Below are 26,356 nucleotides of genomic sequence, written 5' to 3'. Positions count from 1 at the left end.
TTAAACCAAAACCATTCCTTTTGGATCAGCTCTTCCCACAGAAGGAAGATCTCATTTTACTCCATAAAACTCCCAACCACAAATTCCTCCACGAATAGCCACCAAAGACCCTAAAGTATATCCATGTACTTACTTGTCCAACCTTAGAGAGCTTAAGCTCTCTTAGCGTATAATCATGAGCAGCGCTTTCTTTAACATTCCTAACTCGCATAGCCCCGTACTCCTTTAGAGCATATTCATCGGGCCAGTACTTGACACATTTACTCTGGAAAGAATCAAAAATAAATTAGTCCCCATAAATTGTTAAGTAAAAATCTAAATATTCAGAAAACATATCTTTAAGTCTTACTTAATGGTTATCTGGCTAAAGCTATAAAGATTGAAAAAGATTCTAAAGTTGAGTCTTGATTTAAGGAAGAAAATTCAATTTCAAAACTTATTAAGCATTTGCTATATCTGTGACATTGAGCTATTCTTTGAATATACAGATATATCATTATCCCTGCTCCGAGTTTATTATTCAAAATAAAAAAAAAATCATTAACACACAAATGTCTATAATACAATGGAGGATTATGATAAGTAAGGGAGAGTTCCAGGCAAACTATTATCAGAATTATTGGGACAAAGATAATTTTCAGGTGGGAGTGAGAATGAAAAAAAAAAAAAAAAAAAAGGGCTCTGTCTGCGAAGGCTTTCTGGAAATGGTGGCATGTGTTAATACAAATTTGAAAGAAAAGAAGAAATTGAATAGATACAAATAGAAGTTTAGGAAAGGGAAGTGGATGTTCACTCTAGAACAGATTATGTGTTACTAGAGTGCTACATAGGAAAGGGGAGTGACCCTTGAAAGTTCATTTGTTTGGAGTAAGAGTATGCCTCATTGTTCTAGTTGTTCATCTTCATATGATGAGAATTCTGGGATGAATATAGGACAAAATCTGATTTTGTGCTTTGTGTTTATGTACTGAAAAGAAAAGAACTAATTCCAGATGAAAAGATAGATAAGCAGGACAGCAGCTGAAGCTACAAGTTGAACCATAGCACATTAAAGAAAAAGCAAGCTATAATTAGTTAGATTCCAGGAGCTAGGTGCCTCATACGCTTCCTAACTGTATAACCCTAAGTAAATCAAGTCACCCTGCATGCCTCAGTTTCCTCATTTGTCAAATGAACTCGAAAAGAAAATGGCAAATTGTTCCAATATCTTGGCCAAGAAAACTCCAAATGAGGTCACAAAGAATTAGACACAATTGAAAATGATTAATTCACTGTCTTATATACAAACTTCTTTTTCTGTACTACACTGGAAATGAAGATTATCATTTATTGGTGTCTTGATGTTTAGAATTTTTAAAATATAATTTTAGTTAAAATTGATTTTTTAAAATTTTATTTAAAAAATAAAAATTATATTAAAATTTTTAATAAACATTTTATATTAAAATATAATTTTATTTAAAAATAAAAATAGGGCTTCAAAAATTAAAATGAAAAGAAAAACTAGGGCATACTAAAGTTAAAAGCTAAACACCACATCTATTTTGTGATCGAGACAAATGTATTTTATCTAACAATGTAGTGATGGAAGATAAGCATGTAGTTACTAAGAAAAGATGAGATCACTAATAGAGTAGAACCAACTGATTAATCAGGAAGGCAGACTGGTAAACCACTGATTTCAGAGACCGGTTAAAGGCTTGGCCAAATAGAAGTTGGGATTTTTTTTTTTTCCCTTCTCCATTGCTACCTGCTGCTATGGAAATGACATTTTGCTCTCTGCTGCTATCTGTTGGTGAAAATAGAAAAAGAAGACGGAAGATGCTTTCTGCCTTGCCACCTGTTATTGTAGAAAGAGAGAATCCCAGATAGAAGCAAAATTAGGGAAACTTTTGCCAACATTAGGACAAAGATCATTGCTTTTTCCTAAAAGGCATCTAACAATTCAGATGAAGGTGTCAACTATGGTGCTGCTGAAGAACAAAGCCCAGGTGAGCAGAACAGCACAGTCTAAAATGGGGTCCTCAAACTTATTAAATAGGGGGCCAGTTCACTGTCCCTCAGACTGTGGGAGGGCCGGACTATAGTAAAAACCAAAAAACTTTGTTTTGTGGGCCTTTAAATAAAGAAACTTCATAGCTCTGGGTGAGGGGGATAATCATCCTCAGCTGCTGCATCTGGCAGCAGGCCATAGTTTGAGGACCCCTGGTCTAGAAGAAGAAAATCAGAGACTGTATCACTAAATCAATTTGCCCAGCTGAGATGCCATGAGTAGTGAAGAATTAATCCAGCACTAATTTGGAACAGTTCATCTTAGCAAACACAATGGATACAATATTCAATTCATCAATGTTATTTTTATGAAAATTTCCTGAGACAGAAGATAAAGTCTACAATGTTAGAGCTAGGAGCTGACTCAGCCACATATTTTCTCTTTACTCATGCTCTATTACCCTGAGACTTTAAGCACATATCTACTATCCTCACAGGCAGGAGATGCATCGATGAGAAAGGTTATAACTGATGTTTATAGGTGGAATGATACATAAATGTTATGTATTGTATTTTCAGTAAATGCTGGTTAAGACTGAGAATTAGTAATTGATTTATTAAGGAAAATATTCTGATGGGGGCTCAGGACCTACAATTTTAATAGAAACTGTCTCTTCCAAGGATTAGCCCAGAGAACCCAAGAATGCTGAAATAACAGCAACTCCTTCCGGGGAATCACCCATCTACCAGCATGGCAATAGATAAAGAAGGGAAAAAAAGCTGCTGAGAGAGTAAATAAGGGAAACGAGAGTGTCCTGAAGGAGTCACATTTGTGGAAAAGCAGTAGGAGAATAGAACTGGATGTGGCAAGATCAGAGTGCCAATATCAAGAATTTTAATTTATTCAATAGGCAATGAGAAGTACTAAAGGTTTGGGAATAGTATACTGATAAGAGTAGTGCATTTGGAAAATTACTCTGTCAGAAGAGTGAAGGATGGATTGGAGAAGAGACAGCATGGAGATAGGAAAACCAATTGGGAGGTATAGTCTAGGTAAAAAAAGAAACCCGAGTCTGAACTAAGGTTGTAATAATATAGAAAAAAGATGGATAGAAATATTCTGAACACAATAAAGGTCTCGTTTCCAAGATACATAAAAAATAAGAGCCATACCCCAATTAACAGATGGTCAAAGAATATAAATAGGAAGTTCTCAAAGAAGACATCCAAGTTATCAAAAGTCATATTAAAAAAAACCACTCCAAATAATAAAGAAACACGAATTAAAGCATCTCTTAAGTTCTACCTCATACATATCAGACTGAAGGGGGGAAGGAAAATGGTCACTGCCAGAGAGGGCGGTTGGAAGACAGGCACACTAATATATTATTGCTAAAGTTATAATTTGGTCCAGCCATTCAGGAAAGCAATTTGGAACTATGCCTCAAAAGTCAGTAACCTGTGTATAGTCAATCCTCAATAACTACATGTTTACCTTTTGCAACCTCAAGCATTCCCATGATTTTATTAGCAATCTAATTTTCACTTTTGCACTGACAACCATGCATATTAGTGGCTATGTAGAGTAGAAAGAGATGCAATACAGACAAGCAAAAAGGAGGAAAGGAGTCATTAAAATGTTTCTGAATCCATTCCAGAAAGTGCTACAATAACCTAAATGAGCTGGTGATCCGCATCCCTTCTCCATCCCCACCCCTTGGGCACAGTGAAGTGAGTGGTCTGGCCTCCCCTGCTGCCCACACAGCTGGGCTTCCTGCACCAGGCCTGGCTCAGTGGTGAGTGACAGTCTGTACCACAGCCCCAGGCAGCTGAGCCTGGCCAGTTCTGAGCTCCGCCTGGACCACTCACCTCAAGGCATGTCCTTTCCATGGGGAACAGCTGAACCCCAAAGCCAAAAGAGATTACAGATGGTAGGCTGCCCTTTCCCCTTGTGTAACCTTGGGGTTCCTTCTGACATCACAGCCCTTGCCCCTTTGTGTCACCGCTCGCCTCTTCTGTCCCCTACATCTTATGACAAATATATTTATAGCAACTCTTTTTGTAGTAGCAAAAAACTGGGAACAAGGAGGTTGCTCATTAATTTGAGAATGTGAACAAATTATGGCAAATTAATGTAGAAAAGGCATTTATGAAACATTTGCTATGTGCCAGGAACTATGCTAAATGCTTTACAAACATTATTTCATTTGATCTAGACAATAACCCTGGGGTATATTATTATACCTGTTTAAAAAAAAAAATGAGGAAACTGAGGCAAAAAAAATTTTTTTTTTCCCGCTCAGGGACACAAATAGGAAGCATCTGAGCTAGATTTGAACTCAAGCCTTCCTGATTCCAGGCCCAGTGCTCTATTCACTGAACTCCTTGTTTTGCCTCCAAGGTAATAGTTTACCTTAAGAATAATGGGGACAGTTTCAGAGAAACCTGGCAAGACCTGTAGGAACTAACACAGAGAGAAATGAGTGAAACCAGAGAACACTTTACACAATCACAACAATACTATAAGGGCAAACAATTTTAAAAGACCTAAAAACCCAGACTAGCCATTAATGCTAGAAGTCTGATGTTTAACTGAGAATGGATTCAAGATGAAGAACAAGACATACATTTCTGGATACGGCTTAAGCAGGGAATTTATTTTGCTTCACTATGAATATTTGTTACAAGAGTTTTTTTTTTGCTTTAAAAAAAAAAGCAAAAAGGGGGGAAGGGAAGGAAAGTGGGAAGGAGGGGAAAATAAGCATTTGTTAATTGTAAAATAAAATAAAAATATTGTAGAACTGACAAAACCTGGCAAATAAGTAGTTAAGGAAAAGAGTGGAAAAGAATGGGAAAAGTTAAGAGAAAGAGAAAGAGAAAAGAAAGAAAAAGAAAAGTTAAAGAATGGGAAAAGTTATAGAAAAGAATGACTTCCTTATAAATCTAAGGAACTGGAATAACATATTGCCATCACTAGAATAAAGATTTGTTGAAGTAAGGCAAGGTCAGCTTGGGAAATGGGGCTTTAAGGGGCAGATGTCCAGCAGGCTGTTGCAAATATGAAACTAGAGCTGAGGAAGAGAAATAGGTTAGCGAATCATCAGCATGCATAATAATTGAGGCTTCAGGGTTGGATAAGATGAGTAAGGGAATGCTTCAGTATGAAAAGAGCTGGCAAATGATAGAATATTATAGGAACATTCAAAATTGAATGACTGTAGGAAGGATGAAGGTAGAGACAGATGGACAGAGAGAGACAAAGATACAGAGAGAAAGTGAAGGGGAGGGGGAAAAAAGTAACAAGAACAATGAAGAAAAATTTAGTTGAGAATGGAGGAAGCAGGTTTTTAGCATTATTTTCCTATACTAAATACCTTCCCTCCCAAGCAGAGGGATAAAAGAATAATAATTACCCAGCATTCAAACAGGAGCCCAATGTTCATTTATGTTTTAAATATGCCAAGAAAACAAAATGGAATCTATTAACTAGGTTGAATCACCCAGCAACAGTTCAGTTTCCTTTCAGACAAAATCTGCCTATCATTTTGCCAAGGGGAAAAAAAAAAAAAAAAAAAACAGAAAATGTTGAAGTAGATGGGCTTCTCGAGTTGTCTATGAATTTTCATATCAGCATAGAATTTTGCTCCAGATGCTTTCCAAGCCTTGTCTAACCCTAGTGTGAATAACTCCTCCAGTCTATATTTCAAAAAACTAAATAAAACAGGAAGGAACTGCTCCACATCCAAACTTTCCAACAAATTTAAGGATAAATCAGTTGCTACATATGTCACCACTGAGGAGACAATTCCCTCAGCTACATTTGGGAGTCTGAGATGGCCAAGCTCTCCACAGCTGCCGGTTTCAATAATAGACGGATTGAATAAGATGGCAACAAAAAAAAAAATTTTTTTTTTTTTGCTGGCAACAAGGAGAACCTTTATGTTAACTAAGGGATGTGCTCCTGATCCTTGGCAATCCATTCTGGAAATGGGCTCCCTTTTTGTACTTTCTTTTTCCTGTGGCAACCGCCATCCTGAGCTCCAATTTACTTCCCATAACACTTAAATCCCAAACTACAAGGGAAGAAATTTGATTTCTGCATTTAGAGCCATAATCATTTCCAGGTAAACAACTGTCACAGAAAGAACAACTGCTAATAATGATACCCAATGAGCGCCATGATTCATGTATTTTTTTTAATTGTCCACAAGGAGATGGAAGATGAGCCAAGGGGCTAATGGAAGTCCTGGGAATTGATTACTTGGTATTGTCTGTTTCTTTTGGCTTTTCAGTTCAAATCTCTTCCTTCTCCTTGAGCACAATTCTAACTTGAGTATGTTTTTGAAAGATTCAACAGTTTTGATGTTCCCCAATAATCCCCTTCCTGATTAAAACCAAGGCAATCAGTGGCAGATTAATTCTAGTAGAAACTTGGTCATTCTTGATGGCAGAGAACTCTATGGAGGGCAAGAAATCAAAATCATGATCTTAGACAGCAGGCTCTGGTAGATTTTCAGACACCACTGGGACCTTTGGCAAATTAATGCTGAAATTCAGGGTTATATCTCTTTGTAACTGCCTTCTTCCTGATGTGTCCTAGGAAGGAGTATACCTTCATTGCTGGTTAAATTATTTGGACCCTTCATTCATGTTTTAATATGTAGCTCTCAAATAAGCCTTTTAAAGAAAAAGTTTTGAAAGAAAACACTATTTTCTTTTTCTTTTCTTTTCTTTTTTTTTTTTTTGGCTAAGGCAATTGGGGTTAAGTAACACAGGTCACACAGCTAGGAAGTGTTAAGTGCCTGAGGCCAGATTTGAACTCGGGTCTTCCTAACTTCAGGGTTGTTGCTCTATCCACTGTACCACCTAGCTGCCCTGAAAACACTATTTTCTTTCACTGCAGCACAAAGTTATTTCAAAATAAAATGCACACAGCCGTGTACTAGCCAACAAATGGGTTGAGGAGTACATGGAAAGTAGAATGGGGAAAAAAAAAAGGGGGGGGGGGCTTCTAAAGGCAGCCTAATCCTAAAGCTAAAGAGAAAGAAGGGGAAAGAGAGTATGACTGGGAGCACACTGGCATTGGCATTGGATGAGGAAGACCCCTTTGTAATACACTGGAGGCAATATAACACATCTCATCCATCTCATCTGTTTGGGACAGCTCCTTGGAGACAAGATCACACCAATTATTCTGAGGCCATCATAGCTCTTTTCCCTTCACAGCAGCATGTTCAAGGACAAGCAAGAACCTGCAATTGCACTCAGGCATGAGCATAGCTGAAGAGCAGAACCCAAGGGAGGGAACCCTAGGCCTCAGGCTCACTGCTTCACACCCAGGAAACCCAGGAACCCTGGAACAGAGAATGCTCTCAGATTTATAAAAGGACTTAAAAGTTGATAATAATAAATCTATATTCCAGATAATAAATCCAAGGATAATTAATAATACCACAGTTCCCTTTGGGAGAAAGATGTCAAATATTCATTGTACGTAAGTCTATTACAAAGATCTTTAATACTATGCTGGAAGTTGCTAACTTAGGTAATGGGCTTTATTACCAAAAAAAAATAAAAATAAAAATAAAATAAAATTAACATAAAAAAGACAATCTTCCATTTCTCTATTATTTTAATATAAAAATGATTTGAAGAATGCGATCAACAATTCATGTGCTCCAGTAGCCCTACTACAAAGGGCTCAAGCTATGTTTTTTTACCCAGAAGTCAAATATCATCTATTGAAGCAATAGTTTAATATGTTTTGTGTAGATATGACTGGTATAAAACCCCAAAGTCAAATATAAACCAGTAAATTTCTTTTGAAAATAAAAAAAAGAAATTCACCTTCAACACACTAATGAAAACACAGAAACCTTGTTAAAGAAAAAGCTTCCCATCTGTTGTTTATGTGTGCAGTGTTTACTAAATGGGACTTGAGTCACCTGGGAGAATCAGATAACCCTACAAAAATGTCATTTCTCTCATCAAGAAATCAGTTTCATAAAAGTTCAAGTTTGTTACAGAAGATGACTCAGTCCCACTATGGTCAAGTTAAAGCTTCCAATAGTGTCAAAATATTTCATCACAAAAACAAGGAGGGGGCAGCTAGGGGGCGCAGTGGATAAAGCACCAGCCCTGGAATCAGGAGGACCCGAGTTCAAATCTGATATCAGACAACACTTCCTAGCTGTGTGACCCTGGTCAAGTCACTTAACCCTAATTACCTAGGGGAGGGAGGAGAGAGACGGAAGGGAAAAAAAAAAAAAAGCAAACAAAAAACCTGATGCATTGCAAAAATTGATGGAGTAGGAGGCTACTGGCTGAATCACTAAGGGCTAATTGGGCAGCCTTGGACATTTTCTGGCCATCACCTCCCAACATTATCTCCCTGGAGATAATGGCCCCAGCTCTCCCATAATCTGCCATTTCATACTCTACCTTGCCTCTCTCTACTTCTTTCGTCGTCATGACAATAACTCGCGAATTCTCCTGAAACACCATTCTCCAGAAGTCATTCACTGTATTCTGCAGACAGCCTTGCGTTGCAATATAACTTTTTTTGGGCTTTGAATTGTTACACTTGGTCTCAAATTCAGGCTAGAAATCAAAACAAACATGCCTTCACCAATGATGAAAATTCTATTTGGAAGTCATTTTTTCCAGATGAAAGAAAGAAAAAAATATAGTGGCAGCCCATAGCCAGGAATGGAGAGTGCAAATGCAGAACTTACCATGATGATGTTTGCATTAATATAATCTGAAACTAGTTCGTTCGGATCCCCGTCATGTAGGACAACCCTGGTATGATCAACTAGAGAGAGATACCACAAAGTCATTAATACCATTCTGACAACTTTCAGTAACTTACACAAAGAATTCCCAGTTTTTCTAGCAGTTAATCCAAAATCTAGCAACATTCTATTTCCTCTGGATAAAAAATTGTGCCAAGAACACACCTCCAATAAAGACAGTTAAAATGCACCTTGGTCACCCATCAAGCTGCTAAAGATACTTTCTTTAAAAAAAAAAAATTATATATCTATATAATATATAGATAGATTAGATAGATATATGCAGTAAATAAAACAATTTCAAATTTCTATAGAGAAAATCTGAGAGGCTTAAAATTGAGAGAAAAAAATTGTTTTAAACTGATTCTCAGTAAAAATCCAAACTACTAAAGCTTGCCAGGTTTTGCTACAATGTCCTAGTAATGAATCTGCCCTTGCCAATAGCAGGAGTGGCTAATACGTCTTGGGACAACACGCACATGGTCCCCTTCCTGGGCTTTTCCATCTTGGGAGGATCAGTTAGCGCTCCCCTGGCACAGCCCTCAAGAACATGTCACTTCTATTTACAATGAGGTCCCAGAGAACAGTATTAACAGACCTAGAGACCTCCCAACGTATCCCCAATAGAGCTGGCAGCACTCTGGGTACACCCTCTCTCAGGATTGTTTCTTAGGGGAAAAGTGAGTATTTCAGAAATACAATTACAGAGTCTGAGCTAAGTAAATGGTGAGATCCCGCCAACTCTAATAAGATTCTCCAATTCTTCAATCAATAATAGTATTAATGACAAGGAAGTTCCAAGAACAAATATCTGATTTCCCCATTAAAATTGGTTATTATAGATGCTGCTTACAGTGAGATGGACATAAAGCCACGATCCCTCCAGCATTATTAAGGGAAAGCAAAACTGTTGCAAGTGACCACTAAAGGAAATGAAAATTATCAATACTTACATGGCAAAATGTTTTTATATCTGTTTTTGTTTTTATTTTCTGGCCGCTGACCTTCTTTACGACTATATAGGAGCTTGCATTCCTGCTGTTGTAGAGTCTAAATAAAAATGAGAGGAAGAAATATTTCTGAACCATTTGTACTAGGAAATTTAGGCAAGAAAAAGATGTAGAATACAAGTGAGACAAGCGATGGGCACTACAACAGGCTCTTAAGATTTCCTATAACTAGATAAGATCCACATGTTTCTAATTTTTACCCCCCCCCCTTTTCTCATAGTGCCCACCCATATACAATCCATGAAAAACTCAAAGACTAAGGAGCAGGCAGGAAGGGTAGGAGACAAATTGCTTCAGGAAAAAAAAAAAATACAGGGGATGAGGGAGGAAGGGAAAGAGAAAGAACAAAAAGCCAGAAACAGAGACAGAGAGACCACAAACATTTACTAAACAATAAGTATTTGTTGTGCACACAAATACAAACAAGGCAATTCTTAGAGGTCAGAGAAAAGGTGGGTAGACATGAGCACATGGGCAATGCCAGAATTTTCACAGTTAAGTCACCAGCAGCATAACTGGACTATATAACCCTGCAATGGCACTCTGTAACCTTTGTCATCCACTCAATCCCAGATGGTTTCGATGCTCTGGACTGAGGGACAAGTTACTTCTCCGTGCCTTTTGAGTCTAGTTAAGCTCACTGTTAGTCCTTTAATATGTTTAATATTAGTCTCTTTACCACTTATATTCTACCAAGAAGAATCAATGAATGTCCACATAGATACTTCCCTAATCCAGGGGATGAGTACAGGCAAAGGGAACAAAAATAATAAGAGCTAATACCTACTAAGCACCTGCTAAGTTCCAGGCACAGGGTCAAGCACTTCAGTTCTTGACTTACTTGACCCTCACACAACACAGGTAGGTGCTATTATTACCCACATTTTACAGATGAGAAAACTGGGGTTTTCACATGGTGAAGTGATTTGGCCAGGGTCATACAGTGACTGAAGCTGGATCTGAACTCGAGATGGATTTCTTGACTTGAAACAGACTTCTCAAGCTGCCTTTGGAAAAAGCCAAAATTCCCATAGAGTTGAGATGGAAAGATCTGCATCCAGAGAGGGAACTAGAGACACTGAATGTGGATCAGAGCATAGGACTTTCCCCTTTCTTGTTGTTCGTTTGCTCCGCTCACCCCCCTTGTGGTTTTTTTCTCCTTTTTAATTGATTTTTCCTGCACAACATGACAAATGTAGAATTAGATTTAGGAGAATTATACACATTTAACCTATATTGGACTACTTGCTGTCTGGGGAGGGAGGGAGAAAAATCTGGAACACAAGGTTTTACAAGGCTGGATGTTGAAAACTTGTTGCATGTATTTTGAAAAATACTTTTGAAAAACCTTTTATTAAAAGGCTTGTTTTCTTTCTGTTTCTTTTGTTTCTCTGGCCTCTCCTGTAATGGCATCAAGCACAGTTCTGGGAAAGGAAGCCAGAAAGTAGGGAGGGAATGGGGCCACTAAGGAAGGGGACAAGAAAGTAGATGCCAGGAAGTGGAGTGGCCCAGGAATGAGAGACTGGAAAGCAAAGAAGGCTCGGGTGGAAGGAGGCAAACTCAGGAGAGAGACAATAAGGCGGGCTAAAGCAGGTTGCCAGGCAGGTTTCAACTGATGTAGGATAAAATGTGCCTCATTGTGGGTGCCATTAAATCCGAGATAGAATAAGTAGTAGCAAATTATCAGTGGTCAAATCTGCAAGGTAAATGACACAGGGAGGTTGGGGGGGAAATGGGGAGAGAAACCCAACAAATTCAGAACACTCAAGTAGTTTGTCACCAAGAAATCTAAGCACAGAAAGCAGGCTATACTTTACAGAATAATACTTAAATTCCCATTTTATTACTTTGAATTTCAAAGAGGCATAAATCTAGAGTCTGGATTAATGTTTCAATCCTAGTTTCCAAATGCAATATTCAATCTTGAGTAGCATCTCATGAAAGAAATCACTAGTGCATCAGTTTGACAACAAAAAGGTCATTCAAATGCAAAAATGACCCCAGATTAGGCACCAAAAGTCATGTAGTACCCACACAACTGTCCCTTCTGGAACTCCTGGCTAGTTTTCTCAGTCGATAATTGCCACATTATGGAAAAGGCTCTTTCTGGACTTAGGGATTCAGAGCTCAAAGATGAATTCAAAACTGGATCAGAGCAATTATTTCAAACTCCATTAAACAAGCAAAAATAAAAGCACAAAAGTTTGCCAAAAATAATCAGCTATTTGGCCCAGAACAAAATTTTAGCACTTAAAAAGGCAAGTTCACTTCAAGTATTCCCCATGGGATGATGCTCTCTGTGTTAACATCAACCCACTGAAGGTAAAGCAGCAATTCACAGACAAATCTTCCAAGAGCCAGGAAAACTGAGGGGAAGGAAAAGGTTAGGAGGAAGAGAAAAACCTGGAGAAGCCTAGAGCAGCTAAGAAGTACACTAGACTAAGCTTTGAGGAAGAAAGACTTGATTCATATCTAAACTCAGACACTTACTAACTGTAAGACACTGGACAAGTCACTTCAACTCTGTGTGCCTGTGTTTCCTCATCTGTAAAATGGGAATGATAATAATGGCACCTACTTCCCAGGGTTGTTGTGAGGATCAAATGAGATAATAATCATAAAGTGCTTGCCTGGAATATAGAAAGCTTCACAGAAATGTTAGCTATTGTTATTATTACAGTTATCAAGTTCCCTAGTAGAGATATATTGATAATGATCAAAGAGGTGACAAATAATGCCTTCTGTTACTACAGGATGTCAAGCTGAAGGACAAAACTGTTTCATAATACTTGCAAAGAACAAAACATAAGCATCGAGTCCTGGTTCAGAGGACACTCTATGGCCAGGACTGCATTCAGGCTGGCTCCCACCATCCTTCTCTTGTTTGCAGACTGTGTATTCTAACAAGACATTATCTGAGACTGTCCTTTACCCCTGAGAGGACGATATAAAGGACAAGCAAGAGACCTTTTATCATGAGCACAGTGAGGAGCTAATTACTGGATGGCTGGCAGCTGTCTGAGTCTAATAATGAATAATACCGTGTCTCTTCCTTAGCTCCCTTCATCTTAGGATCTCAATATACATGGCAAACATGAATCCATCCTCATCACACCCCTGAGACATGATCTAACATAACACATCTTGGTCTCCATACAGAAAAACTGAAGCAAAGACAAGGCAGCTTTTCCAAAGTCAGACTGAAGATAGATAAGGCATGTTATGAAAATCAAGAATTCTGGACTTTCCAACCAATCCTACCCCCTTTAGATCTCCTGACTTCATCTCTAATGCCTTAGACCCCCTGGATGTTCAATGAGAATCAGAATGCTCCAGCAATCCTAGCATTAAAAGGATACAAAATGGCACTGTCCCTCAAGGAGCATTTTTAATGCTGATTATTTAAAGTCTCACTCAAGCCAACAAGCTTATAGGAATGCATTCTTTATCCATTTATAAAAGTTTCTCACAACTTGACAAGTTAAATGTCATTTGTTTCCAGTGTGTTCTACTTCACCTTCTTCCTAAAAAAACTATAGCAAAGATGCTATTGATAAGAGAACAGGAAGGAGGCCTTCAGCAAAATGGGGAGGAAAGGGCAGGAAGGAACCTGCAGATGACATCTTTTGGCCGTGGCTAACAGGGAGCTGTAGCATAAAAGGGAATGGGAGCTAGAACCAAAGGGCTTACAAAATAAGGACTACCCCAGCTAAATAAGACCCCCATGTAGGAAAGGCATCTACCAGGGGCGAGGAGGGCATGTCCTTCATCATCTTACTGGGTGAGGACTACAGAGAGAGGCAGGAAGGCAAAGCAATTGTGGGAGCCTCCCAAGGTTAACCTCTACATCCTGGACAGCCTGTCCCTCAGTGCCCAGAAGGAAGTACTCAATGGCAACGACCATTCAGAGTGGACCAAATCATATTCCTATTTCATTATTAAAGATAAAGCTACATCCTTCCAACCCCCCAAGAAAAACTTGAGGGATCCCTCCAGTTCCTTGCCACAGAAGAGGAAGGGGACCTGAGAAAGTGTGGCAGGCAGGCCATGACTCCAGTTTCAGTACCCAGACTAATGGTGGCAGCAGGGGTAACCTTTCAGACACCTCCAAAGCCAAACTTTCTATCTGGAGGAGCTTTAGGTCCTCCCTTTGGCACTGTTCCCTATATAAGGAACACCTGATTCTCCCTCTGGGAATCACTGCCTGGCTCCATGAGCATCAGACCCATAGGTTGGGTCTGCCCAAAAGGAGAAGGGGAACAGGGTGGATTCAGAATCAACAAAAAAGGGAGGTGGGAGCACCCTACCAAGAGTTGCCATCAAAGTTATCAGCCCCCTTGCCTTGTCCAAGTGCAATGATTATGCTACTATAACAGACTCCCCACCAAGAACACACCAGCTTAGGACACTCCATCACTCTTCTGTTTGGCAGAAAGCCCAAGGGCAGAGAGAGATACCCTACAGCTCCCTGGGGCTTCTCCTGGTAACTCTTGGGAACCAAATTTTTTTAATGGTTTGAGGATTCTTCCTACTAAGCCTGGCTACAGCAAGGCTGAAGGAGAGAGGGCCAAAAGCCTACCCTGTCCCTTTCCACCCCCCCATCTTACTCCCCCTAGGGAAGGGGAAGCTCATTCTGTACCCTAAGTAGTCTTTAGTCTGCACAGCTTTGTGTCTCTCCAGAATTAAAGAAAGATCTTTATCACTGCCTTCTCCCAGGCTATGGATCTAGGGAGATGCTGAGTTTTCTCTGTCACACACTGGTTGCTGGACTTAACCTGTATTCTTAACTACACCATACATGCTGCATTACTCAGCCTTACCTATCTACAATTAAAGAAAACTTTAAAATTAAGAAAATTAGCAACCCCACAGACCATATATATATAGATATATACATATGACTACATTATGCCTAAAATTTCCAACGTCAGGTCCCAGTGGAAACCCTGCCCATTTTTATATAAGAAAAGTGCTTTAGTGTAAGCTGCAGCCACTGCAAGCATCTCAATAAAGAGCGCCATGTGCTACAGACTATCAAAAAAATAAAGTAGTCCAGGGCTGAGATGATATGGACAGAGGCAACATCAGAGGAACAAAAGGAGTATATTTAGGGGTTGCTGTGATGATAATCAACAACTTGACAACAGATAGGACATAGAGGGTGAGAGAAAATGAGGAATTGAGGATGATGCTTAGATTGTGAATAAAGGAGGACTGGGAAGACAGTGATGAAGAAATATAGCTTCTAGTGGAAACAGCAATTATTTTGAGGTCCCCTGACCTTAAGGGGCTTCTGTTGTAACAATAAGTCAGTAATTCTTCTGACTTTGGAGTTTACCTCTGGGAACTCCCAAACCCAATCTAAAAATAATCTGTCTGATTCTAAAGTCCTGGCTTTAGAATCTCTGACCCGAAGATCCTCACCCCCAACCTAAGAATACCATTGTTCTAACATCGCTGACTATCAGATACATGATCTGCTGGTCAATGGTAACCTAATTCTTGAGACCACTTCTCAGTTCTACCTCTGGGCCATAAAATTAGCATAACAGTGACATGAAGCATCTCATCTCTGTCCTTTTCCTATAAAATTATCTTCTTGGCTTCTGTTTTTTTGCTAAATTCTTTTGGAACTTAGCCAGCTTCAACTGGCATTACAATTACAATAAACTCTGTCCCTTGACTTGGATATGGGTTCAAGCCTATAAATTCTTTTCAGACACCTCCCAACACTAATCTACAAGCCCCAACCTTTCGGGGACCCTTCCGAACCTAAACAATAGTACATTCCACAAGAAAAGGGAAGTTAGGAAGGGGCGGGAGGGAATGAATTCAATTTTTGGCATACTGAATCTAAGGTATAGATTGCACATCCAGTTTGAGATGCTGAATAGAAAGCTGGGGGGGAAAGACCATTACATTGAACATTATTAGGTCACTAGGTAACTTTAAGGAAAGGAGTTTTCATTAAATGATGGGGCTTAAAGCCAGACTGTAGAAAGTTAGGAATAGAATGAGAGAAAAGGGATCAAGGATAGTCTCCACACAAAGAAGAGATAGCCATAAGGGACTGATGAAGTAAAAATTATTTTAGGGTGTAGGGGAAATTAAAGAAAGACACATGAATAATGAAGATTGTGAATAATTGGAGTAAAAATTGGAGTCAATTAGGAAGCTGCTGCAGCGAGGACCTAGAGGAGACTATGTAACAGTCGTATGATATATATGTATCAGCACAGTTTCATGATTTTTTTTCCCCCAACTTTGGGTCAGCAGCACATGAGTAGGAGTAATCCAAAGCTGAGGCACGACAGGGCACAACTGGAGACAAGAAAAGGTGGCAATGAACCCAAAAGGACAGTATGAAGATGAACTAGTTCACCAAAAAGTCAAGATAGGGAGGAAAATCCACTCAAATATGATAGCCTGGGAAAGAACTTGCGAAATCTAGGGATTGGAGGTCACACAGTTTAAAGAATAGTGTTTAGGGTTTCAAGGGAGAAGTAGAGTGACAAAAGACTGATTAGATAAGAATATTTAATTAATATGAAAATGGTGCATTTGTAGAGGAAGACAAGATCAAGGTTAAAACCATCTCTGGTACAGCAGAGAGGGGATAAGGAAGTAGGTCAGGGGGAAATGAGTAGGTTTTAAGACATGGAAGCCCAAGCAAAGACTTTCAAGAACATGATTAGTAATACAAGATATGACCAAGATCAAGGAAAATGAAGACAAAGAAGAGGTCAGTCACTGGACTTGGCAATAAAAAAAAAGTCTTTGATGTCCTCAGCATTAGATAGGTATGTATGGATCAAGACAAAAAAAAAAAAAAAAGGAGGCAGAAAGTAAAGACAACTCATCTGAAAAAGCTTGGCTAGGAAAATCTGACAAGAAACAGGCCAGCACAGCAGGGGCCAGTGAAGGTGAGCATTTGAATTTTTTTAAAAAAGAGGAGACCTGTGTATATGTGACAATGAAAGAGAAATACCAATAGAAGAGAAGAGACCAAAGAACCGAACATTTTTAGGATTTATATTCTTCGAAACAATGATGAGCTGCTTTAAGCTACTAAAAATAGTCCTGGAAAAGAAAGGACAGCCTGTTCTTTCCCCAAAGTGGCTGCCTCCTCTGTAGTGTCTAGGGACACACAAAGGGGGAAATGATCCAAAGTAAAATAATCAGGAGACCAGAAGATCCTTCAAGGCCCCCAGGGGCTCTCTCAGGCCAGGATCTGTCCAAGACTAACTCTTCTCCCACCAGAGGCAGTGGAAATTCTGCCTACCTAAAGAAGCCTGGACTAAGCCCACAATTTGCTCTGTTTTACTTATTTTCCCCCAAAGGTTATAAGTACTAACTAGACCTCTTTAGGAAGAGGATAGGGGAGAATGGAATTTTCATCATAGCCCTGTTCCTTTGTCAGTGGGAACAATTCCTACTAAAAAACAGACAATTATGATATAGTGAGGATATCACCAGATTTGGAAACTGAAGACCTGGATTCAAAACCTGAGTGCTACTTGCAAGCTGTGGGACTTAAGCAAGTTACCTAGTCTTTCTTTGGGGTTTAGACTCGAGCAGGTAGGCCTTAACTGGAATTCATGAACTTTAAAAAAAAAAAAGTACTTGGATAAATGTATTTCAATATAATTTGATTTCCTTTTTTAGTTCATTTTAAAATGTTTGTTTGTAGGCAACTAGAGTTAAGTGACTTGTCCAGAATTTCTGAGATTGAATTTGAACTCAGGTCCTCCTGAGTCCATACACTGCTACACTGGGCTGACCCCAACTGGTAACCTCTTTAATCTTCTGTATTTTATTTCCTGCATTTAAAAACCCGATTCAGGAAGAGATCCCTAAGCAATCTTCAGACTACCCTAAGAAGCCCTGTCCTGAAGATATGGGAGGACCTTTCCAGCTCTAAATCCTAGTATTTATGCAGGATCAAAGGGCACTATTCACAGCTTTTACATGGAATTGAAATAAAACTGCATTGTCACAAAAGGGAAACCCACAGATTACCACCAAAATTAACAGTAACTTATAAGGGAATTTAACAGGGGCTGTGGCTTACAGGCAGACACCAGTTTCTAATGGAGACAGTTACTAGACTCACCAGAAGATTCCACATCTGTTTAGCTGTCAGTAAAATGGCTGCAGGGTGCCAGGCCTGGGCAAGCTAAAAACAGCTCTAGATTGGACTTAGAAACATCCCCACAGGATAAGCAGATGGGGTTCAGTAACAAAATAAAACTAGGATTTTTGGAGACACCAATGAGAACACTAGGAAATCATAATCTCCATTAAAGAGACTTTTACCCACAGTGTGCACATGCACAGTGAGCAGATAGAGCCCTCAGATCCCCTGCAGCTCAGTTGGCAATGGGAGGTTTCCCCAAGGCTGGGGCAGGAAAGCCCTGCTCCCTCCACTCAACATGGAGTCCGGACCAGGGTGGGTACAAGCAAAAGAGGAGCCTGGGATCAAGCTGAAGATTTAATTCCAAAATTCTGGCTCCTTTTCCCCATTGTAAACACTGGCATCCTTCAAATACATTCAGGGATCTGAGCATGCTTTTCTATAACGGTTACCCACAAACAGCTTAGAGCCGCTTTGGCAGTTATAACGAATTTTTTTTTTAGTTGTCCCAAAATGTCAAACACCCAAGCCATAATAACCCATGGATTAGTCTAAGAACTGCGTGTACCAGTGCATGTGGTAGGTTTGAAGGCACCTCGAATACCTTTAATCAGAAGGGAATAAGTAACAAGTCAGGAAAAGTCAGGAAAGAGGGCAGGAGGGAAGAAATCCAAAATGAAAAAAGGGGGAGTGTTATCCCCTCCGGTTGCCGGTGCTCTTGCCATTCAGCTCTCTGGTAAAAAGGAAGGGGAGAGAGAAGGCCTGCTGACCAGCCTGGGGGCTGGGGGGAAGAGTGGAGGAGGAGGGGGTGAAGAAGTTGGGCACCCACCTGGGAAGCAAGTCACCATTCCTGTTTGGGCCACAGCGCCCCCTGGCGGCATATGGCAAAAGGACTCCGCAGAGTATGTCCTCCAAGGGAACAAATGGCCTCCGACACAGCCTAAAGCCTAGGACTGGGTTCTTTTCCGAGATACTCTACGGATCCCAGAACACCAAGTGACAGAATCCCAAGCTGCCTGCACATCCACCCGTGCAGGGGGCATCTCAGGCCCTGCCTCCTTCTCCACAAAAGCCCAGACATTCCTCCATCCCTCCTTTTCACACCCCAAATCCTCATTTGCATTTCTTTCTTCCGTGAGGAAGAAAAAAGCACTTCAGAAAGTGAGCTCCTCTCAACTGGCAAAATGTCTAAAGGAGGAGTCATTTCGAAAAGCCAGGATCAAGGCAAGCATGACAGAAGCAGAGCTTGCCAGAGATCCAAGAGTCATCCACGGAGACAAACAAGCCGTGGCTGTCAAAGTTAATGGCAGAATGAACGTTTTATAAAGCTGGCTCCTTTCAAAGACCATCACATCACCCTGGAAAGGGGGACAAATCTCCAACTTATCACCTTCCCCAAAACAGCTAAGGTAAAGAGAAGGTAACATCATTAAGATGACAACATCCCTTTTCTGGGACCAATTTTCCTATCTCAGCATCTTCCCTCCAACCATCTCTTTCGTTCCCACCTGGAGGCAGCCTTTCAAGCTGAAACAATGAAGACCAGAGCACCCACCTAGAAGGGGGAAGGGAGTAAATGAACAGAGAAAGGCAAACGATTTAAAAAGCACAGACCCAGTGCTGCTGGATGCAGCAGGCCAAGCTGGCTAGGAGTGCGCCGGCCTGACAGAAGACAACAGGCGCTTGTCCCTTTGCTGCCTGAGGCCAGCCCACAGAGCACTTGGGTCTGTGTGGAGGCCAGGAGGGTGAAAAAGCCAGCACTGCATTTAGGACAAGCCCTCCTTTTCTAGGACAAGCTCCAAGACCAAATCTTGACACCATCAAGACGAACAAGAATGAGATTCTTCTTCCAACAAGCTCTCTGGAGAGCTTGGGCTCCTCTCTCTCTGATCACTACCCCACTAAAAAAGGCAGAAATGAGATGGTTATTCTATTTCTTTCCTTCCCTCCTCAGGCCACTGCTCTCGGTCATTTTTTCATTTTTACAAAGTTAATAGTTACTTAAGGGGAAAACTAATGGTCATAAAAAGTCATTTCAGGTACAAATTCAAAACAAAGGGTCACTCCCCAATAACGTTAAGACTGAAAATACTCTCCTTGTAGTCTAGCACCATGAAAAGGAGCTCTGGGGTCTGTAGTCAAAACAGAGGTTCAGACCAAGCCCAGCTACTTATTCTGGGTGACCTTGGGCCACCCTTCCCTCTGCTAATGCTCAGTTCTGTGAGATGTGATGACCTCCAAGCCTGTTCCAACTCCTCTGATCGAAATGAATAATGAGTACCCACAGTACTCCTGACCTTTCATGCATCTTTTTTTAATGGGGGGGTAGGGACAGGAGAGACTGGGCCTGGACCCGTGAGATGATGAACTACTGAAGAAATTCCTTCCAGCCACACAGGCTAACATCCCCCGTGGTATCCGACAACTGCAGGAGGTCTAGGCCAGGGTCACTGCTGGCACACGGCACTCAAATTCAGGTCTTCCTAACTGTAAGGCTGACACTGCCCACTAGATGCTGCCTCTTGGATCTTTAAATATTGTTAAATTCTTTATTAAAGGACAATGTCATCAAATCACAAGGAACAGATCATTTAAACAACAAGTTAAGCTTTCATATAATGTTTGGAGACTTTCTGAAAAAGTCTTTAATGAGAGTTTTCACAACAAGAAAAGGAATGATACTACTAATATATAGTTAGCCAAAACCCCTGTGCCTGAAAGTCAGGATGGCCTAAGTGCAAATCTATCCTCAGCCACTTCCTCACTGTGAGACACGGGGTGAGCCATTTAACCTTTGTCTACCTCATTTTCCTCAAATTAACAGGGTTATCCATATACTTTAATATATCTAACATGTATTAGACTACCTGCCACCTAGGGGAGAGAGTGGGGGGGGGGGGGAGAGAAGGAGAGGAAAAGTTGGAACAAAGTTTTGCAAGGGTCAATGTTGAAAAATTACCCACGCATGTGTTTTGTCAATAAAAAGTTATAATAATAATAAAAAAAGAGAAAAAAATTAACAGGGTTATCCCAGATATGGGATAACATTTGTAGAAAGTGTGCAAGACAGTGCCTAGCACATCGGAGGATCTGCAGAAAGGGTTCTCTTTCCTTCCCTAAAGGGCATAGACCATCCAGTTCCATCCCTGACTTTTTTTTCTATCAAGTGTGTATGAGTGTACTAATGGACACATACATAAACACCCCCCCCCCAAAGATTCCTCTATCAAAAGTAATGACTTTGAACTTTTACAATACAATGAGATTTCTTTCTTTGATTCTTTGCAATAAAATTGATTTCAGAGAATTTTTCTCAAGACCCTGCAGAAAACTGGAATACAAAGGGACAGACTCTCTCCTTCCCACTCCCACTTTCTGCCAGTCATCTGATCTAAGATAGTCAAATGAAGCAGCTGGCTTATATCTTCAATGTCAACAGCCACATCCATTCTCCCAAGAATAAAGCACCCTTTCAGCTTACAAGCAGCACCTTCCTTTCAGCAAACTATGTAATAGCAATGATTGAATAGAGAAATCAGAGGCTCTGAGTATTCTAAGTGTTAACATCAGACCAATTTCTCTCCTGCCTAAATGGATGTGTTAAAAAGAATCAACTTACCTCAAATTCTTCCCAAAAACCTTGTTTAACTTTATCCGTGGTCTCAGCTAATTTGCTTAATTCTCTCACACGGCTTTCAATCTCTGCAGCATTAATGCGAGTTGTATTCAGGGGCTGATCATGATGATCATTTGATATAAAAAGAAGAAAATATTAAAGAAGCCTGCATTAACACCAAAATGTCTTCTATGCTATTTCACAGTATTGTTATCCAGGGAATCAAGGAGGGTTAGAATATGCTACAATTCACAATAAAAATTTCAAAATGAGAAACTCTTCAGCTCTACACAAAAAAATACATCCTTTTTCACATACTTTTGACATGCTGACCAACAAGTAGAAGTTGCTGAGGTTGCCTGCATAATTGATGAATTAATTCTTTTTGGTGCAATGGAAAGTAAGGGACAAGAGCTGAATTCTAGCCTTGGCTCTGCTCTTGAGGTCATCCTGGCTCTGATGTAGAATGTGGACACTGGACCAAGAGAGCTTTATTGTTCCTTCTCCAGTCCTAAGATTTTGTGACATTTTTGTGAGTGAGTTTCATAGTTGTCTGGAAGTATGGCACTATTTACTACTAAATCACATGGGGATTTTTAACAATGATCATTCCCAAGAATAAGAAATAGTTTGCTTCCTCTGAACAAACCGATGAACAAACTCTTTGTAGGCTACATTGAAAAATTAGAGTAAACTATTTTGCAGAACAGGAGCTGTGCACCCTAAAGGAAGGTATTATCTCCTTTTGTTGGAGGAGGAAGGAGCTTACCTGCTTTAGCTGTAGCACAGTACCCAGAGTTTCCACCATGGGGTTCTTCTTGTAATGCTCCACAAGGTCAGTTAAAGAATCAAACTTCTCTCCTCCACCGACATCATATTTCAGATCCTTCCAAAACAAATAATAGTCTCCAGTGATTTCCAACCACCCAAAAACCTAGGACAGATCAATCCTTTTCTAAAGAAGACCAGAAGGTGCTTCTTATTAGGGCAACACTTATCAGAAGACATACAGGGCAAGGAAATAAAGATTGCCCCAAGGAGAGAACAGCTTTGTAGAGAAACATTAATAATTTGCAAACCCATAAAAAAAAAAAAAAAAAATCCCCTTCTCTTCAGGAGGCAACTAGGGGTTACAAGCAGTGTTAGAAGGACACAGAACATAGAATTAAGGGGTTGAAATTAGAAAAGAGCTGTCCCCCCCCATAAGTAGCTTCTTCTGGGCTGTCATTGAAGGGGATAAGCAGTGCAAAAGCAGGATACAAGACTAAGAGGTGGCCGACACCCCAGATTCTGGTCCTGGTACTGCCTCACTTCATTCTACGTGGTCTTTCACGTTAGTCTTCTCCCAGTCTGTTTCACTGTTTGTCCTTCCTTGCCATTTCCCTTTTACTCTCCAAATATGAGTTTTTAAAAAGGATTGATTTTTCAACCAAAGAAAAGCATAACTTAAAACTGCATAACCAGAAACATTCTCTAACTAGGAGACAAAAAAAAAAAGCTATGAGGAAATGACAAAAAGATATTCAAGATGATATTTTTAAAATGTAAGTATTTGGGATTACTGATTTGGGGGGGGGGGGGGGAAGCAAACAAATGGACCTCCCTCTTGAAGCCATCTCACTAGCACAAAGCAAACCCCTCCAGATCCATTCCCCAAAGAGTCTTAATGTAGGCAGTCTATTGTAAAATGGCAAATGTAGTCAAGACACAGACTGCGACAATCCTAAGAAGGATCTGTGGCCATAAACTTTGGCAGATGAGCCTCAGAGACAGACTTCAGATGCAATCAAACATAAACATATTAGAGATGCTGCAGGGAAGAAGATTCACTGGCGCATGATTCAATCTGCCAGGGATGGACTGAAAATAAAATATTTAATAGAGTCTTGAAACAATCAATCAACTTTAATAAACAATAAAGTGCAAACACAGAAGCACTGGGCTAACAGAGCAACAAGGATGGCCCACTGGTATACCAGCTCCAGTCTTGTCGCAACAGGGATGCTGCTGGCAAACCACACATTCACTTGGGGCTTTACCTGACAGCGAATCATGACATGCGTCACTTTCGATTTGCCATCGTTACTCTCGCCTTTATCATCCCCCGTGCGCACAGAGAGAACAAAGTCCCCCGGGTGGCTCTGGCTTTCCCGCACCAGGAAGCTTCCATGTTTTCCTTTTTCAGTCAGTAACTTCTCTGCTTCTTTCCCAGAGAGGTGCCCATGAAACCACCTGAAATTTAAATAACATGAATAAATTCTAGGACGGTTATGACTTTGCATTTTATTACCCAAAGTGCTTCAAACTATGATAAAGCATTAGAAACCCTCAACATAATTAAAAAGATAGGAACAGCTCCCAAGTGGCAAGAGAAACAGCAGTGTGGTCTAGGGCTGAATGGTGCTTATTAAATTGCTTCAATTCAATGTGAATCAACAAACAATGAAATGCTCATATCTGAGCCCTGCTGAGTTGGGGAGGTGAATTAAAAAAAAAAAAAAAAAACCTGTCCTAAAGAAGCTTCAAACTGAATGAAGACTGACATGGTAGAGGTGGGAGAAGGAAAAAGAAACAACAGAAACCACCATAAACTCATCAGAGATCTTCTGGAAAAGAAATCCTTCACTGTACTCTCCACCTCTGCAGATCATGGGAGTTGAACACTGCCAATCATTTCAGACTTGATATGTGGGTTAGTTCTCAAGAACCACTTTTTCCCTGTTCCTTCTTTATTCTGTGTTCTATGGGATGATTCTCTAAGTGATAGAGACGAGGAGAACATGTTGAGAAATGAAGCTGATAATAATAAAAACATTTTGAAAGGAAAGCACTCTCATTTTTTCCCCATTTCTTCTTTGACCACTCATCTCTAAGAAGCAAACAAAGGTTATCACTTTGTATTTGCTCACCAGTAGCTACTAAAGCAAGAGAACCCTTCAAGTCCACTGCCGTCTCAAAGACTAATAAATAGAAGCAGTTATACAGCAGTAGAGGCAGAGAAAGAGCTCTACCCCTCCAGATAAAGGATCAACTACAATCAAAATCAAACATTCAAAATGATTCCAAAATTCCAATCTGTATTGCAGCTCCCTCCAAATGGAGAGAGAATATCAGATGCCCAGCTACAGAGTGAGAGATTGGACTGACTTAAGGAAAGAGATCCTGTCCCAACTTTGATTACCACTATACCTTCCTTTCTTGTCAGGAGTCCTATAGGGAAGCCACATGCTAAAAGTAAAAATAGAGATCCCCTACGAAGAGAACAAGATTCTGAATTGTTTTTCAGAAGGAAGAATGGATCAGATGAGCCAGACATAGTCTGAAGCAGAAAATAAAATTTAGAAACTACTTCTAATCCAGCTAGATGCTATAGCTATAATCTGAAATTCCGGCAGTGGCGGCTAGCTGAAGAAACAACTGGGAAGCCAATTTATACAGCACAGAAATGAAGCTGTAAGACTTAAAAGCAGCATTTTAAAGCATCAAATATGCAAATCTAATTGGGAGAACTTAAATTTTTTTGAAAATCAGAAAATGTCTTGGGAATACAAAAACCAACCCAACCACCATAGGGACTTTCATAAGTGGTAGTTTCCCTTTTGTTCCCCACCCCCATCACTGTGCCCTAAAGGGTGGTTATTACATTATAGACCAACAGCAGTTCAGGAGGATTCTTTCCCAGCCAAATATTCTGCATACACATGTGGAACTTAATTTAACAGAACAGATGAAAAATTCAAGCCCTCTGCTTCACATTCTTTTTCTACTTGTGAAGTTAAACTGACATCTGTTGGCAGTGCTGCTGAACAACTAGCCAAGTGTGCTCCTGCCTAGAGTGTATGCCTAGAAGACACATCAACTCTCAAGTGCCATACTCTACCTATGGTCTCTGACAATCACACAAAGGCATATTCTGGAAATGCCTGCCCTAGAATGAAGGCTCCTTGGCTTGAAGACCTTATAGCCAACATACCTCTGGAGTTAGATGGCAGCTTTTGTAAACCTACAAAACAGGAGAAGCAACCACGCAAGCACTAGACCAAATCTTTGCCCCCAGCCTCTCTGGGTGACGGAAGTCCTTGGCATCAAGGCTTCCTGGGGGCTCACTGCACTAACCTTTCCGAGGTAGGATCTGCACAGTTCAGTGGGTATTTCAGCTCAATAACGTCTCCGTTCTTTTCTTTCAATTGTCCATGATGCTCCATATAATACTGTACTAACTCAGCCAGGGTGGCAAACTTCTCCCCCCCATATAGGTCGTAATAGTCGCCAGTGTTCTGAATCTTGATGTGTGTGACAGCGCCATTCCGCCTAAAATTGAAGAACACAATGAGGAAAGGGCAAGAGAAGAGTTGTTCATTATAGTGAATCACCTACAGGACTTTATCTCACTTTTCCTTAAATCAGAATTGCAGAATTGCAGTAGGCCTTAAAAATCTCCCAGTCCTGCCTTTCACCATAAATGTCAGAAGTAAACCCTATAGTCACAATTACAGTCACCTAGTGAATTAAATGATTATACATATTCAATTATATAATCTGGATAGGTCACAATAACATTAATACAACTTATACTTTATAAATCATTATGCATTTAAAATGCCCCACCAAAGACCTGTTTTAATGTTTTCTCATGCTAGGGCTAGAGCAACAAAATACCAGTAACAGGAGGTTCTACCAATGAGGAATGGATTTGAGGACAGACCCAGTGACAAAATACACACTGTCATCTGGGCCACATGGTATAGTGGAATACAATGAGCTACACAAAGTTCATGGGCCAAAGGCCAGACCACCTACTCTTTTTATG

The 26,356-nt window shown here is 40.2% G+C and overlaps 1 protein-coding gene across 4 annotated transcripts in view; it reads right to left on the bottom strand.

Annotated features, from left to right (window-relative positions):
• The window catches only part of PTPN11 (protein tyrosine phosphatase non-receptor type 11), a 66,027-nt gene that overhangs the window by 17,807 nt on the left and 21,864 nt on the right, over positions 1–26,356 (bottom strand). For all 4 annotated transcript variants that reach the window (XM_031948618.1, XM_031948619.1, XM_031948620.1 and 1 more), the window contains exons 3-10: positions 25,663–25,857; positions 23,586–23,778; positions 22,316–22,432; positions 21,550–21,663; positions 9,740–9,836; positions 8,727–8,806; positions 8,434–8,592; positions 134–265 (exon numbers count right to left, since the gene is read on the bottom strand). In XM_031948618.1, the coding sequence (XP_031804478.1) occupies positions 134–265; positions 8,434–8,592; positions 8,727–8,806; positions 9,740–9,836; positions 21,550–21,663; positions 22,316–22,432; positions 23,586–23,778; positions 25,663–25,857 (1,087 nt within the window). The remainder of the gene's footprint in view (positions 1–133; positions 266–8,433; positions 8,593–8,726; positions 8,807–9,739; positions 9,837–21,549; positions 21,664–22,315; positions 22,433–23,585; positions 23,779–25,662; positions 25,858–26,356) is intronic.

Source organism: Sarcophilus harrisii, chromosome 1 (assembly GCF_902635505.1).
Source record: "Sarcophilus harrisii chromosome 1, mSarHar1.11, whole genome shotgun sequence".
Classification (NCBI taxonomy): Eukaryota; Metazoa; Chordata; class Mammalia; order Dasyuromorphia; family Dasyuridae; genus Sarcophilus; species Sarcophilus harrisii.
The sequence above is the reverse complement of the archived record's forward strand: the minus strand, read 5'-3'. Positions and strand labels throughout refer to the sequence as shown.